We start from the raw sequence: 16,296 nt of genomic DNA on the forward strand, positions 1-16,296 counted from the left end.
TATGTTGTGGGGGTGCTTTGCTGCAGGAGGGACTGGTGCACTTCACAAAATAGATGGCATCATGAGAAAGGAAAATTATGTGGCAACTTCTCAAGACATCAGCCAGGAAGTTAAATCTCAGTCGCAAATGGGTCTTCCAAGTGGACAATGACCTCAAGCATACCTCCAAAGTTGTGGCAAAATGGCTTAAGGACAACAAAGTCAAGGTATTGGAGTGGCTATCACAAAGCCCTGACCTCAATCCGATAGAAAATTTGTGGGGAGAACTGAACAAGCGTGTGCGAGCAAGGAGGCCTACAAACCTGACTCAGTTACACCAGTTCTGTCTGGAGGAATGGGCCAAAATTCCAGCATCTTATTGTGAGAAGCATGTGGAAGGCTACCCAAAGACGTTTGACCCAAGTTAAACAATTGAAAGGCAATGCTACCAAATACTAACAAAGTGTATATAAACTTCTGACCCACTGTGAATTTGATGAAAGAAATAAAAGCTGAAATAACTAAGTTTCACATTCTTAAAATAAAATAGTGATACTAACTGACCTAAGACTTTTGAAAGACTGAGTTTAAATGTATTTGGCTAAGGTGTATGTTAACTTCTGACTTCAACTGTATGTATGTATAATCAAGGAGAGGAAAAAAAACAGGTGAGTGAGTGAGTGTGTGAGTGTGTGTGTGTGTGTGTGTGTCTGCCTGCGCGCGCCACTGATCAGAAAACATGGCCGCCAGGAGACGTCGGTGGGCTCATAGCAGCAGCTGTTTGTTATGTTTAATATTCTTTATCTTAATCGGTTCATCATTAGATGGAGTAAATGCCGCACCAGAAACGGGTCTGTGGACTATTACAGTGCTCAATGTAAGTGTGGATTGGGGTTTATATTATAAATGGACAAGACTGAGGGACGAGGCTAAATGCTTACAGCTAGCATCACACATGAACACATATGTGTTCATTAATGGTCCTAATGCGAGATATTTACTCTGCTGTTATTAAAACACTAGTGGCACATTATGAGACGATTGACAAAGCCATTTAGTTGATGAAATACCCCTTAACTGTAATAATGTCATGTTTAGCTGCTGTGTTTCTCTGTATGGGAAATCCCACTAGCCTGTTAGCGCAATGTTGGAGCTCTTCAAAATACTGTTATCTGAACAATATTTAGGGATTTAGTACTATTTAAAAGAAAAGGTGTTACGGTCCTGTGGTTAAAAATGTCGCTGTTTAGATCTTTGTTGTTTATGATAGCACTGGGTCATGTAACAGACAGCTGTTTGGTTAGAATAAATAAATAAATAGATAGATAGACAGACAGACAGACTAGATAGACAGACAGACAGACTAGATAGACAGACAGACAGACTAGATAGATAGACAGACAGACTAGATAGATAGAAAGACAGACTGACTAGAGAGAGAGACAGACAGACTGACTAGAGAGAGAGACAGACAGACTAGATAGATAGACAGACTAGATAGATAGACAGACAGACAGACTAGATAGACTGACAGACAGACAGACAGACTAGACAGACAGATGGACTAGATAGATAGACAGACAGTCAGACTGACTGACTAGAGAGAGAGACAGACAGACTGACTAGAGAGAGAGACAGACAGACTAGATAGTCAGACAGACTGACTAGAGAGAGAGACAGACAGACTAGATAGATAGACAGATAGACAGACAGACTAGATAGACAGACAGACTAGATAGATAGACAGACAGACGGACTAGACTAGATAGATAGATAGACAGACAGATTAGATAGATGGATAGATGCTTTGATTGTACTTTATTCTTTGGAAGATTATTTTGCAAGACCGCATTAATCCCAATAGTTCACAGTAGATACATACAATATACAATATACACACATTAAACATGTTAAACAGAAGTGTTGAGTACATCTGTTATTTAGTTATACCTGTATTTCAGGTATGATTTGGGAAGAAGGCATCATACAGTCTTATAGCAGTACATGTAGCCTTTCTCTACATAATTCTAGCAATAGCAATATTATGTACAATGTTCAGTTTATTGGAATTTGTTATGTACAATTTTTCTGAACAATCAAGGTGCTTACTATCTTGTCATCACCTTTGGTTGTCTATAATCTGTTTAAGAAAACATGATGAGTTCTTATCAAATATTTAAAGCCGGTCTAATTTTTCCACTGAGGTTTCCAGTGTCTGTCACTGTAAGATAATGCCATATTGTCCCCATTTAGTTTACAAGTGAGCACTTCCAAGAAGAAAACCAAGGGAAGATTTGGACATGAAGAGTCTCTCATGTTACAGCGTTTCAGTGCCTGTGTTTTTAAGGGATTGTTCACCCAAAAAGGAATGAACTATTCCTTTATGGCACGATTCAGGTCTTCGTGATGTTGCTTTGTATTGTGAAAAGTGCTGTACAAATAAAATAGAATTTAATAGAACTGTTTTCTCTTCTCCAGACATCAAGACCTTTATTATTACGAAAATCCATGTACAAAGACACTGATATTCAAATGAGAGGTATTGAATGTGATTCTTTCTACATAGACTGGAGATGAAGCATAGTAAACATTCCTGTTGAAATCGACTGACAAATCTCTGTCGTATCTCCTTGTAGTGTCGTCCTTTGGTTGTTTAGAGGAAGTGACATTTACCATTCAATGGTTTTTGAAGTATTACCCATGCCACAATGAGTACAACAACATTGAGGTGAGTAGCCTCTGTATGCTTCTAAAATGTGTATAGCAGATGTTTATTTGTTAATCACACGTTTGTTTGTTTGTTCACACAGGAACTTTATGACAAGACGCCACTGAGTCGAGGATTGAGTCTTGACCCGAACCCTCTTGGACCGGGTGAATATATTCAGCACAAATACAGTGGATTACTGTGTCACAGTGACATGCACTTTTTCCCCATGCTCAATGTACGTCCACAACATTTGAGTTCAGTTATTAATGTAGCAGCTTATTGGTGTTGCCATATTTGTCTGTCAAAAAGTCACTTAATTGGTCAAGTTACATTTTTGTTAAGAGTGAGAATGAGAAGAAATAAACAAAAAACATCTGTAATCCAGGTATTGGATGTAGTTTTACACAGATGAGGTTAGTTATCGTTTTCATCACTCTAAAATCATGTGTAATGTTTACATCTTATGGCTATACTTTTGAAACGGTGTGTATTTTAATATTTTTTCACTGGCCCCATTCACTTCCATTGTAAGTGCTTCACTAAGTGCAATATTTTTTTTTTCTTTTCATAAAAAAGTTGAAATAATTGTTTCAATATTATGCCACAAATGCTGTTGAATGAGCTTAATTTGTACTGAACTAGTGGACTGTATGTTTCACAAAATATTGCATACTTATCTGCAGAAATCAAAAGCAGAGCCAAAAGTGGTTGAACGAATTGCGGTAGAAGGCAATTTACAGGTATTCATTTTGATTAGTAGACCTGTTTCAAAAGCCTTTTTGTACTCCAGCCATTTGAGAGAAATATATTCTTTTGTTTGTTTTTAATTTAAGGATGACAGTTTCACAAGTTCTCCTCTAGCTGACACTGGCACATATAGAGCAAAGGTAAGAATTATAATAAATATCCTAGGATATAATATATGAAGCACACTATTTACGACTGGTAATTTGGGGGAAAGAAATACATTGAAGTTTTGTAATGACCGGTTATTCTTTTGAAAAGGATCATGTGATTGCAAAAACCTGGAGGGATGGGCCGTACCTGCTCGTGGTTGCGACTCAGCCAAGCAAACAGGATGTCAACTGGAATTTAACCTGTATGCCTCTATATATTATTAACTCTTATCACTGATGTGTGAACGCACAACGTTCAGCTGTTTAGAAATACAAACAGTGTTTCTGGGCTGTTGTGTCACCTATATCTTACTATTATATTATTATATTACTATTATATATCTTACGTTATCTGATTGTTTCTTATCTGAATTATGTATTTCAGTCAGTGTGGTGATGAAGGGGACCCACGGCTATCTCTCCATCACAGAATGGCCTCTCATGATCGTGAGTATTTAGTTGATTGTCAACTTTGTTTTATTTTCTTAAAGGGATAGTTCACCCAAAAACTTTCTCTTGTCATTTACTCACCCTCATGCCGTCCCAGATGTGTATGACTTTCTTTCTTCAGCAGAACACAAACTAAGATTTTTAGAAGAATATTTCAGCTCTGATGGTCCATAAAATGCAAGTGACTGGTGAGCAAAACTTTGAAGCTCCAAAAAGCACATAATGGCAGCATAAAAGTAATCCATAAGTCTCCAGTGGTTTAATCTATGTCTTCAGAAGCAATCTAATCGGTTTTGGGTGAGAAACAGACCAAAATGTAACGTTTTTCACTGTACACCTTGCCCTTGCAGTCTCTAGGCACGATCATGATTTCAAGCTCAATTTACTAGTGCTTGATGCATGCGCAGAGCACTAGATGGCGCTAGGAAGTGTAATCAAGCTTGAAATCATGATCACCAAGGAGACTGCTGTTGTCAAGATTTATAGTGAAAAAGGAGTTGCATTTTGGGCTGTTCTCACCCAAAACCGATTGGATCATTTCAGAAGACATGGATTTAGACGGTGTGTTTACTTTCCAACATGCACGCTCTCAACATCAAGCGTTCAATCTCTCATCAGTCACTCAGTATGTCACAAAGATATTTGACAGTGACAACAGAACTATTCCTAACTGTTTTATATTCAAATAAATATTAGCATTTCACAATTAATGTAAATTGAATATGATTTTACAGTGTGGGCATAAACATATAACTGCAGCATATAACTTGTAAAAATTTAGCAAAGGGCACTTTAAAAAGAAAAATCGTTAATAGGATCAGTCGATCTCAGTGTTAAAAAAAAAAAAATGTGATCCATATCAAATTTCCTGTTCGGTGCACTACTAGGGTTTTTGGTTTAAAAAAAAAAAAAAAAAAAAAAAACTTGGACCAGTAAGCAACTACATAGCGAACACCCAAACAAGCACCTGGCAGGGCCGTAGCAACCGCCCAGAACACCCTAGCAATTGCACAATGGGTTAAAAACTACTCAGACAAGCTTAGCCACTGCATAGCAATGTCCTGGCAACCACCCACAACACCCTGGCATTGTTTCAGCAGGTTTTGAAAAATCTCTTAGTTTTCTTACTCCACTTTTTCTGTTATAATCAAATGTGATATATAAATGCGCATATGCACTGTGTGTGAGTACAATATGCTTCTGTCTCTCTTCTCTTCAGTTCTACATGGTGATGTGTATGGTGTACATCCTGTACGCTCTCCTCTGGTTTGTCTGGTCCTCCTGTTACTGGAAAGACCTCCTGAGGATCCAGTTCTGGATTGCAGGTGTGATCTTCCTGGGCATGATAGAGAAGGCCGTCTTCTGTGCTGAATATCAGAACACTAACACTGTGGGCTCAGCATGTAAGTCAAAATAAACACCCAGCCCCTGCTGCACTCCACTGCAGTGAAAACTACATTAAAAACTCCTAATAGATCTGTAGGAATCTGCTTAATAATCCTTGTCGTCTCTCCAGCTCAGGGTCTGCTGATCTTTGCCGAGCTCATTTCAGCTCTGAAGAGAACTCTTGCGCGTCTGCTGGTCATCATCGTCAGTCTGGGCTATGGAATTGTTAAGTGAGTGATAAAAGCATTGATTGGCAAATATCAGTATTCTCTCTCATTGGTACAAGCGAGGGGGTGATGTTGTTTTTTGTGTCCTCTCAGGCCACGACTAGGCACAGTCATGCACAGAGTGGTGGGGCTGGGAATGCTCTACTTCGGTTTTGCTGCCATCGAGGGAGTTTTGAGAATCACTGGGGTAAAAATGACAGACCACTATAATAAACCATTCAAATTCCCTCATGTGTGTAAGATATTTTCGCTGAAATATATGCAGTGGAATCAGTTGAGTTTTGGAACTCCAGGTTTGTCGGATTGTTGGTAATGAGACAACAGGTTATTTTACCCAAAAATGAAAATTCCGTCATCATTTATTTACCATCATGCCATTCTAAACCCTTAAGACTTTCATTCGTGGAACATAAATTGAAAACTTATGAAGAATGTTCTCACTGCTCTTTTCCATATATCAAAATTGGTTAGTGACAACAGGCTCTCAAGCTCCAAAAGGACATAAAAGCACCATAAAAATTTTGTCCATATGATTTCTGCACTATTTTCCTAGCCTGTAGAAGCCGAAGGATAACTGTGTGAGCAACATTCAGAAATTTAGGTAACACTACAATAAGGTTGTATTCAAATACATTAGTTAACTAATATGAACTAACAATGAACAATGCTTCTATAGCATTATTAATCTGGGTTAATTAGAGTTTAAACATACACGAATACATTTTAAAATTAAAAGATGTGTACATTAATATTTAGTTAATTCAGTATTAGGGATGCACTGATAAGATAACTGGATGAGTATCGGCTCCAATACTGACATTTTTAGATGGATCGGGTACTGGCCCGACAAGCCTGATCCAAATCCGATTCCATGTGTTAGTCATGTCCATTACTGTCAAGCTCCAGAAATTACAAAAGAACCATAAAGGCACCATTAAAGTGATCCATATGACTTGAGCATTTTATTCAAAGCCACTTGAAGACATACGATAGCTCTTTGAATCACAAAAGGCTGTTTTTAATAAGTAAACATATAGTATGTGTGCGCAGCGTATTAGTAAAAGGTGCGGCTCTGTTGACACACATACATGACACACGCATGCTGTTGATGTGCTCGTGGCCCTCAGAGTGGTGCAATATGTGAGCACCACACACAAACAAAATCTCAGATGTAGATGCACAATAGTTCGGTTCACTTTTAACATGCACTGAGAATGGCACCAGAATTTGAATAAGAAGCTAATTAAACTACTGTAAGCTAGCCCACATACAGACACTTACAGGACTTCTGGAGTGTTCCAACTGTCAAAATAAAAGCCTGAGCATTTTAAAGTTAAATGTACACGACTGAAATACAGGATATTACTATTGTATTAGAAAATTCTAAAAGTCAATAATAATAATTTATTATTATTATCGTTATTATTTGTTTACAAAGTCAAATCCAGATTTTCTTAATAAGTTATTCGTTTAAATTGAAATGTGTAGTTAAAGGTTTGTGTTTCTTTAGATATAAAAGATTATCCCCAATTAGTATCACAGAGTGAGTTATAGATATTCTAAACTGATTATGAAAAAACAACACTGGTATCGGTATCGGCCGACACATTTCATCATTTCAGGTATCGGATCGGAAGAGAAAAAGTGGGATCGGTACATCTCCATTCAGTATGAACTTACCATAAACAATTGTATTTGTATTAATAAATAATGTTATGTTAATATGTTGAATATTAATTATATACAGTATAAATTAATTATTAAAAGAATATTAATATCAATAAAATGATTAATAACCAAAATGCTTTAATCATTGTTCACTGTTAGTTCCCTATAACTAATGCATTAACTAATGTTAATACCTTATTCAAAAAGTGTTACTAAAAACCTTATCTCTTTTTATGTTCCAATGAAGAAAAGAATGAATGTAAATTTTGAAAGAATATTCAATTTTGAGTAAACTAGTAGTTTAAGAAATGTTCTATTGTCAGTGACGACCATTACGATGAATTGACAGTGGTTTAACCACTTGTTGAGAATAATGGTGTGTTTGGTGTATGTTGATCTGTAAGGGTCGAGATAATGGACCAGCCCTCATCACTTACGTGATACTAGCCGTGTTTGATTCTTCTGCCATCTGGTTCATATCCTTCCATTAGATCCGTCTTACAACCTGTTTAATTATAAAAACATTTGATAAAGTTTTTCTGACCAGGGTTTATTAGAACTCAATAGGTTGTGCACTTTTTCTTTCAGTGTGTTCCAGTTTTATTGATTGGTTTAATTTTCTGTTTCTAGTGTTCCTCAGTTTAATCTTTTTCCTTTATCCCTAACCTCCCCTTTCTCTGTCGCTCCCCCCGTCTCTGTGCGTCTCTCTCAGGCTAAAGACTCTGACCTGGCCCTGCTGGCCAACATTCCCCTGGCTCTGCTTGACTCCTCTCTCTGTTGGTGGATATCCTTTTGGGAAGCAGTGTTTGTCCTGTTCTTGCCCCTGCACACTCTGTCCAATGGGCTCCGGTGGTCGAATTTTATTCCTGCATGATGCCTTATTTGTGGAGAGTTTTTTATTTGCCAGTTAGATGTGATGACATCTAGGCTTTATTGCTGTGCATTATTCTTATGTTAGGAGTGCAGGGAATATTCTGGGTTATTTTTAATCAAATGTTCATGTACTGCATTTTTGGTCCAAAGACAATAGCTTTTAGTGTCAGTGTGACTATACAAGTGGGGAACATGTTTACATTTAAATGTGGTTATACTTTCTAAACAGTACAATAGTTGCATATTTTCAACAATAATCGTACAAATCAACAATAAATGCTTGCATACTAGGCTTCTGTTATAAGAGTATTTGGTATAAGCTAGGGCTGTTCATTGAATTGCGTTTACATAAAAAAACATGTTAAAGAAATTAACCCAATTAATCTTGTCCCAACACCGTAATAAGGAATATTCCTAGTATCATTGGAGCAATTCAAGCTTGAAGTATCACCTGTTTTCAGCAGGGGGAATTAAGCAAAAAAACTGTTTTAAACAGTTTAACTTGACACGTGACCTATAAACGCTGTTTATGACGTGACAACCAAAGTGAGACGCTCCAAAAGCATCCGTCTAATGCGTGTGTACATTGACACATCCTTATAAAAGCCCTTATCATAAATCTGTCTTGGACAGATTGACTAATTTAATTGCAAAATGGATTGCTGTGAGCTGTAGGCCAATGATAGACTGATGTTCCAGTGTATTGAAATAAACAATATATTGTCTTCTAAAGATCTGCCACAATAATGTAATGCATTTTATTATCTGAATTATTATATTTATGATATTTTATATTTATTTAAATGTAGCTATTTATTATTATTTAATTACTTTATATTGATTTATTGTTATTTGAGGGTCTTTCTCTGCAAATATTTATAAATGCGATTAATTTGATTAATTACTCAGCATATCATGTAATTCATTCGATTTAAAAAACAATTTAATCAGCAGGCTTCACATGTGATACATGGACATGAGCTTGAAAATAATCCAGAATATTTCTGCGTAGAAATCGTACTGTGTCGTATTGTCCTCCAAGCCGGTGGCTCATTTCCTTGACTCGATCTCAAATATTTGTCAGTCTAGCACAAACCATTAAGACTCTAAAACTCAGAAGAAACCCAGTGAAGTTGTCTTTATACAGACACTTCACAAACACACTCATCTTTGCTGTTCTTGGTGAGTATATGGCATGCATATCAAATATGGGACTCGTCAACAGCATAAATCACGTTGACTAATACGTGGCTTGTTTCAGCCTCAGTCATTTTCATGGTGTGGACGACAAAGAAGTTCCGTTTAGCAGATTGTCAGGCGGTGAGTATTTGAATCTCCTGAGATTCTAGCTGTCTGCTCTGAGTCAGAATAGTTGGATCTAGATTGGTTCTTTGAATGATTTGATTAAAGGTCAATAGAAGTCTCTATGTGTACATTGAGGGATGTGTGTTTGTGAGCAGGACTGGATGGAGTTGTGGGTGGATGATGCGTTCTGGAGGTTCCTCTTCTCCATCATACTGCTGGTCATCATGTTTCTGTGGAGGCCGTCAGCCAACAACCAAAGGCAAGACCCTATCAAACCCTAGTGAGCTACCTCGGTGTATTCTGCCTACATAGGCAGCTACTTTCCAAGTCAGCATCCTAACTGTAATGGAACCTCATAAGTGACTAATATGGAACTGTTTTTATGGGCAGCCATGCACTCGCTTGGGACAGGACCAAAATGTTGGGACATAAAGTTTGTAATCTCAATATGCCGTGTGTGTAGGTATGCGTTCACACCTTTGATTGATGACTCTGATGACGAGGAGATCGAAGAGTTCCTGGTGTCAGCAAATATAGGTCAGTCTCATGTTTTCTGTCTAGATATCTGAGACTTCTCGCAGCTAACCAGTACAATAACATTGTGTGAACATTGCACTTGGGTTCATTTAAAGGGATAGTTCACCCAGAAATGAAAATTCTCTCATCATTTACTCACCATGATATCCCAGGTGTGTTTGACTTACTTTCTTCACCAGAACACATTTGAAGAAAATTAGAAAAATATCTCAGCTCAGTAGGTCCTTAAAATGTAAGTGGATGGTGATCAGACCTTTGAAGCTTCAAAAATCACAGACAGTCAGCATAAACGTCATCCATACGACTCCAGCGGTTAAATTAATGTCTTCTAAAGCGACACGATCGCTTTTGGTGCGAAAAAGATAAATATTTAAGTACTTTTTAACTATATTCCATCGCTTCCGGTAAGCTTCGCGAGAGCGCCGTGTTCACGTGGCCTCTTGTGTGACGTATTCATGTTGCCATATTATGGACGTAATCTCATGTTCTTCTCTCAGTTGTGACATCCAGGATGAGCACACAAACACACCATTGTGTGTAAAGAAACAGATACAAATACAGATCTAAACCAAAAATGATTAGATAATTTTCATTTTTGGGTGAACTAACCCTTTAAATCACAAAAAAGTTAAACATGAGAGTAATTCATATATACTCATTCTTTCTTCGTCAGCTGATGGGATAAAGTTGAGGGCAGCTAAGACAGAAACTAACGGCACAGTGAAACCTGCAGCAGCTAATCTGGTTAGTTTAAACATGTCAATGAACTCTCCCATGTTTTTATATATATAAATTATATTATTATACTTTTTATTATATTACTTCCCTTAATATGTGTTTCTATTTATAAAATTACAAGCTAAAAATTTGCACATTATTTCCATTTTCAGGATGAAGATTTGAAGTGGGTGGAGGAGAATATTCCCACCTCTCTTACTGATGTGTAGGTCTATTTATGTTGGCAACAATACTAACAAACAGACTAGCAGACTGGAGCTCAAACCCCCTCCCTCCACTGCTGTGTTCTCTACCAGAAAAATGCTCTTTACAAAATGGTTTTTATTCATGCAAATTTGTAATTATCTCTTTTATTTCAGAGCACTTCCTGTTCTTCTCGACTCTGATGAGGTATGAAACTCTTACTATTTAGATCATTTTCCTTTGTCTTTCTGTTTATCCCTGCTGTCTTCTGCTCCTGATAAGGAATATGTAGAGTGGACAAAATAATAAAGTCTTCAATTAGCAGTATGTGTCAGCTATAACAGAAGTGTGTCAATTTCATAAGCAAATTTTCAAAGAAACAACCAGTTAAACAACAAACCAGTAAAAATCTGTCAATAGACATACATTTTTGAAAATCCCCAATACCGCCTCATCATAGGGAATGGTCTTCCGTTATGTGGAAATGACCCTCCGCTAAGGGACTTTGTTACTGTTTTTGTCTCTGTCAGGCTTTCCTACCAGAACTTGCTGTGTCGAACAAATGAGTTGAAACATGATTATTACAAAATAAATTCTGGATTAACTGTGCATATCTAGTAAAATGCACAATGTAATTAATCTAGTAATTACATATTGTCGGCAAAAACTATATGTAATATGTAGGGCTGTCGATTTAACACTTTCATTTAGTGCAATTATATGAAAAATAACGCATAAAAAAAAAAATTAATCATGCCCCTTAAAGCCTTTTATGCTTTTGCGTTCAGCAGGGGGCAGTCAGCGCATACTCAGCCTTTCACAGATGACACACTTTTGCGTTCAAAGATAGCTGAAGAGTGAAATTGAATGCAGGGATCTCAAGTAGCGTCATTTCAACCTACTTTAAAGTTGACACAGCGTCCAAAAACGCAGTGTTTATGGCACGAGACGTTGAAACACGACGCAACCAAAGTGAGACGCCCTAAAAACATCCGTTTGACATATGAGTATGTGTACACTGACAAATCTTTAAAATTAGTGCAGACAGAATACGTGCTGTGAGAGATGATGAACTCGATTGAAAAAAGATTGCGGTCTAGAGTTGGCCAAAAATAGGTTTATGTTCAATGTAATGGAAATAAAACAAACAATTGGCTATGTTGACTTCTAAAGCCACTTTTCAAATTGTCTACTTTCATCTGCCAAGATAATGTAATGTATTCAAATTATCTAAATTAATATATTCTATAATATATTTATTGTTATTTAAATTATTATCTATTAAATTAGCTATTTTTATGGAGGCCTTTTTCTTTAGCAAATAGTGTGATTAATTAGCACAACACGTAATTAATTGGATTAAAATATATATATATATATAAAATTGTTTTTTTTTTTTGTTTTTTTTATGTAAATTTTAAATATTGTGACTGTAACTGTTACCTATATCACCCGCCCCTACTAACCTGTATATAATTGTGTACATATTCACATGTTATGAATATATGGAATAATTGATACTGGATTTTCTTCATTATATTTGCACAGGAGATCATGACCACAAAGTATGAGATGTCTAAGATGGAGTGAGTTTGAGAAAGTCCTGCATCTACAGCAAGCTTCCAGAGATCAACCATACCGCTGTTCCTCAAACTGCCGTCTGACCCTCACCAGAGAGAGCAACAGACAGACTGTTTTCCTCCTTTGGTCTGCTTGGTTGGCAACCTTTGGGTGCGATGAAGAAATCGTGCTGATGGGGCGGAAGTATTCTAGCAAATTTAGACGCCGTACTAGCTGAACGTCATGTGAGGCGTTACCTCTTTTCTCTGAACTCTTAACAACGTCCAGCAGACTTTGTCAACACTGATCTGTATTTATGTTTCTACACTTTTGTGATGCCATGCCTCTTAATATTGTGCATGACTAATCAAATGCAGTAATAATTCATTTTTGTTTGTTTGTGTGCTTGTCACTCAAAGTTAAACCTGAAAAACAAATATTGATAAGGAATTTCAAGTTGAATGACCAAAGTGTCTTCTCCAACAGTTAGGACCCTGTCATTCGCTGTATATAATGTTATTTATCTGTTTCATACTGGTTCATTGTTTTGTCTATAATTTCGAGACATAATGTAAAATGTGAATAGTAGAACGACTGTAGGTCTGATGGATTTGTATTGGTGTGTGTCCAGGAAGTAATTTAAATGGGCAAAATAGTATTCTTTAGATTCAAAGTCAGTTTTTATTAAATTATGTTTTTGCTTTGAACATGTGTCCTGCTTAAAAGAATAGTTCATCCTGAAGTAAAAATCATTTACTCATCCTTATATCGTTCCAAACACATTTTATGCAACACAAAAGGACCCTTCTCTTTTTCAGACAATAAAAGTGCATGGTGATTTATTTGGATCAAGCTCCAAAAATGACATGAAAGCATTATCGAAGTTTTGTAAAAAATAGTCCAGGCTATGTGATCCATGGAAAAAATAACAGCATACAGATGTGGAATGACATAACAGAATTTACATTTTTGAGTTTTTTTTTTAGGAAAAGCATATGTATCTTAATCTCTGTGTAGATGCATACTAAAGCCTTAAACACTTATGTTCTTGAGTTTTGTTTTGCGTTTGGCTTTATCACAATCTGTTGTTCTGACAGATTGCTACTTTGACTTTTCAGCCCTTGTCTTGACATTCCGTGACATGTCTTTGAAACAGAACAATGTGTGCTTTAACATGAGCCGCAGTAAACAAGATGACTGTTAAACTTCAGAAAGAGATAAAACATTGTCAAATAACTGTATAATATAAAGTGCAATTTAAGTGAATGTGATGTCTTTTGTCATGAGATGCAGTGATTTAACTTAACCCTTGTGCATCAAGTTAAAAAAGATACTCGGGTCGTTAGTGGACAAAAATGTCCGCGTCAAAAAACTGCCATAATATATATTATTTTCCACTCGTAACTACCAAATATTCATTCATTTTCAAGATTTTAACCCTTTAAATGCCAGTTTGTTTATATAATTTTATGGAAGAAAAAAAACAATTATTATTATTGCTAAGGGGAAATTTCTTTTTGGGATTATCACACTCTGGGTTATGTCAATGATTAGCAACAACATAGATTCTGATGCATTATTATTTTTTGTGCAGTGTCAGATTTTTAAAAAAAAAACTCAGGACCAAAGAGGACAAAATGTCCATGTCAAAAAACTGCCATAAATATATTATATATTAATATTATTTTCCACTTTCACTGACTTAGATTTTTAAACCAACATCAGTCCTGATCATAATTACCAAATATTCATTCATTTTCAGGATTTTAACCCTTTAAATGCCAGTTTGTTTACATAATGCCACTGTTGTTTTTTACTCACTCACTCACACATACACACACAAAACACACTCTGACATCCATACCAACACACACACACAATTGTAGCTGCATCATTTATTCAATTGGCCTGCAGTGCTCTACAATACAGCAAACAGAAAATAGGAAAAAGCATGTAATTGCTCCATAGGCTAAACATGAGAAAAATGGCGCCATCTGGTGGAACATATTAAAAATATACATTTTGAAGCCAGGGCTCTGACAAGAAAACATATAGAATTCATGATTTTATGCTTTAATGGCACTGGGATCAAATATTGCAGTTTTAATGGGTTTCAATGGGGACATTTTTGTCCTTAAGGTCCTGAGTGTAACTATTTTGCGTACACGGTGTGTTATAATTGTATTATAGGAACTGAGGTTGAAATATCTAAATTCCCCCCAAAAATACACACCTTTGGCAAAATTTATGCCATTGGAATTAACAGCTAAAATGATCAAAAAAAAAAAAAAAAAAAAAGAAAGACAATAATGTCCCGAAGGTCTCACAAGGGTTAATTTATCTGTATGATGCTGGTCTTGTCTTTTCATTTGTCACTATTTTGTTTCTTTTATAAAAATCTTTTACTTTCAACTGGTTTCTTTGCTTTTTATTCACAATCAGGTGAACTCCTTTAATGCAACCTCAGTGAGAGCACACCTTTAGTCCCACAGTCTGAGCTCAGGTTCTGTCTGTTATCTTGTCGTCATGCATGTTTATCCAAGTGTCATACACGTTAATCAATGTGGGTTGCAATAAAGACTCTTTATTACAGTCTAATCGACAGCTTTCGAGAAAAAAAAGGCTTTTACAATAAGATGGTGTCTTCCTGTGTTGTCATACATTGTGCTTTTGTAAGAGTTAATAATGGTCTGAAGGTAACAGATATTCCTTAATTTCTCTGGAACCTAACTTTTGTAATAACCAGATTTAATGTGGGTGGTGCCACAAGCTTTGGGGGATTAATGGGTGGTTGCCAGGGTGTTACTATGCAAGGTGTTCTGAGTGGTTTTTAGTTGTTGCTATGCAGTTATTAGGGTGTATTGGTCCAAGTCAAAAGAGTCCACACTCAAGTCTGTAATATTTTGGTCTCCAGATATGGCTTAACTCCCTCTTTCAATGCTTTTCCATGGATTGTTTTGCCCTTTTTATCATCCACTGACCACTTCGATCATCTGATCACTTTGAAAAGTATTTTTCAAAGTTGAATAGTTAGGGTTAGGGGTGTGTTCCCTTGTGAAAAAAATCTAAATTATCTGCAAACTTGCAAATGAGCTTGTGATTCACCAGAAATGTTTGCCAGAAGTTTGCAGCTTTTCACCGGTAGTGGCAAACCTTTGGCAACAATGGACAATTTGCCACAAGTTTGCCGCAAAGCTCATTTGCATGTGAAAATTATCTGTGGCAAATTTGCAGCGAACTCTCAATTTTTGTAAGGATTCAGATAGAAAGTAGAAGCAATATAGTGATACTTGCATTAGCAAACACCACTATTAAAATTACTTCACTTAATTATCACACAGAAGTTATTTATTTTTGCATAAGATTAACGATCACCCACCACCTTATAAGAAGATATTACTGCGTTTAAGCAAAACAGAACAAGTACATATCAAAACCACTGATACATCACCACAATCACATTATGTAGCATAAAACCTAATAGATAAAATAATATACTTTATTGTGAATACATTTATTTGTGAATAAAATCGAATATATATATATATATATATATATTAATATGCTAGATTTACATGCACTAATAAATGGGTGCCAAAAAAAAAAAAAAAAAAAGTAAATTTGAAAGTTAATGAACTCATTACATGCTGTGAAATTTACATCATAGAACATCTTATCAGAGATGACGAAATACCGGAAATCAATGGCGTTAGCGCAATGCATTTTTAGGCGCGAAAAATGCGCGGGAATGTTACATTTTGACCAATAACCACATAGATTTCGA

At 36.2% G+C, this 16,296-nt stretch overlaps 1 protein-coding gene across 2 annotated transcripts; it reads left to right on the plus strand.

Moving 5' to 3' along the window:
- The first annotated feature begins 716 nt into the window (after positions 1 to 716).
- LOC127413536 (transmembrane protein 87A-like) lies at positions 717 to 14,924 on the plus strand. 2 transcript variants are annotated; one of them, XM_051650765.1, is made up of 20 exons: positions 717 to 856; positions 2,458 to 2,518; positions 2,616 to 2,707; positions 2,790 to 2,924; positions 3,373 to 3,429; positions 3,523 to 3,576; positions 3,695 to 3,788; positions 3,971 to 4,032; positions 5,255 to 5,438; positions 5,552 to 5,651; positions 5,742 to 5,835; positions 7,721 to 7,792; positions 9,263 to 9,371; positions 9,451 to 9,509; positions 9,650 to 9,753; positions 9,958 to 10,031; positions 10,705 to 10,775; positions 10,922 to 10,974; positions 11,129 to 11,159; positions 12,501 to 14,924. In XM_051650765.1, the coding sequence occupies exons 1-20, from the start codon at positions 719 to 721 to the stop codon at positions 12,540 to 12,542; spliced, it is 1,686 nt and encodes a 561-aa protein (XP_051506725.1). In that variant the 5' UTR covers positions 717 to 718; the 3' UTR covers positions 12,543 to 14,924. The 2 variants fall into 2 exon arrangements, with proteins under 2 accessions (XP_051506725.1, XP_051506724.1); XM_051650764.1 differs by lacking the exon at positions 7,721 to 7,792 and adding an exon at positions 8,029 to 8,100.
- Positions 14,925 to 16,296: the final 1,372 nt, after the last annotated feature.

The sequence above is a fragment of the Myxocyprinus asiaticus genome, chromosome 23 (assembly GCF_019703515.2).
Source record: "Myxocyprinus asiaticus isolate MX2 ecotype Aquarium Trade chromosome 23, UBuf_Myxa_2, whole genome shotgun sequence".
NCBI lineage: Eukaryota > Metazoa > Chordata > Actinopteri > Cypriniformes > Catostomidae > Myxocyprinus > Myxocyprinus asiaticus.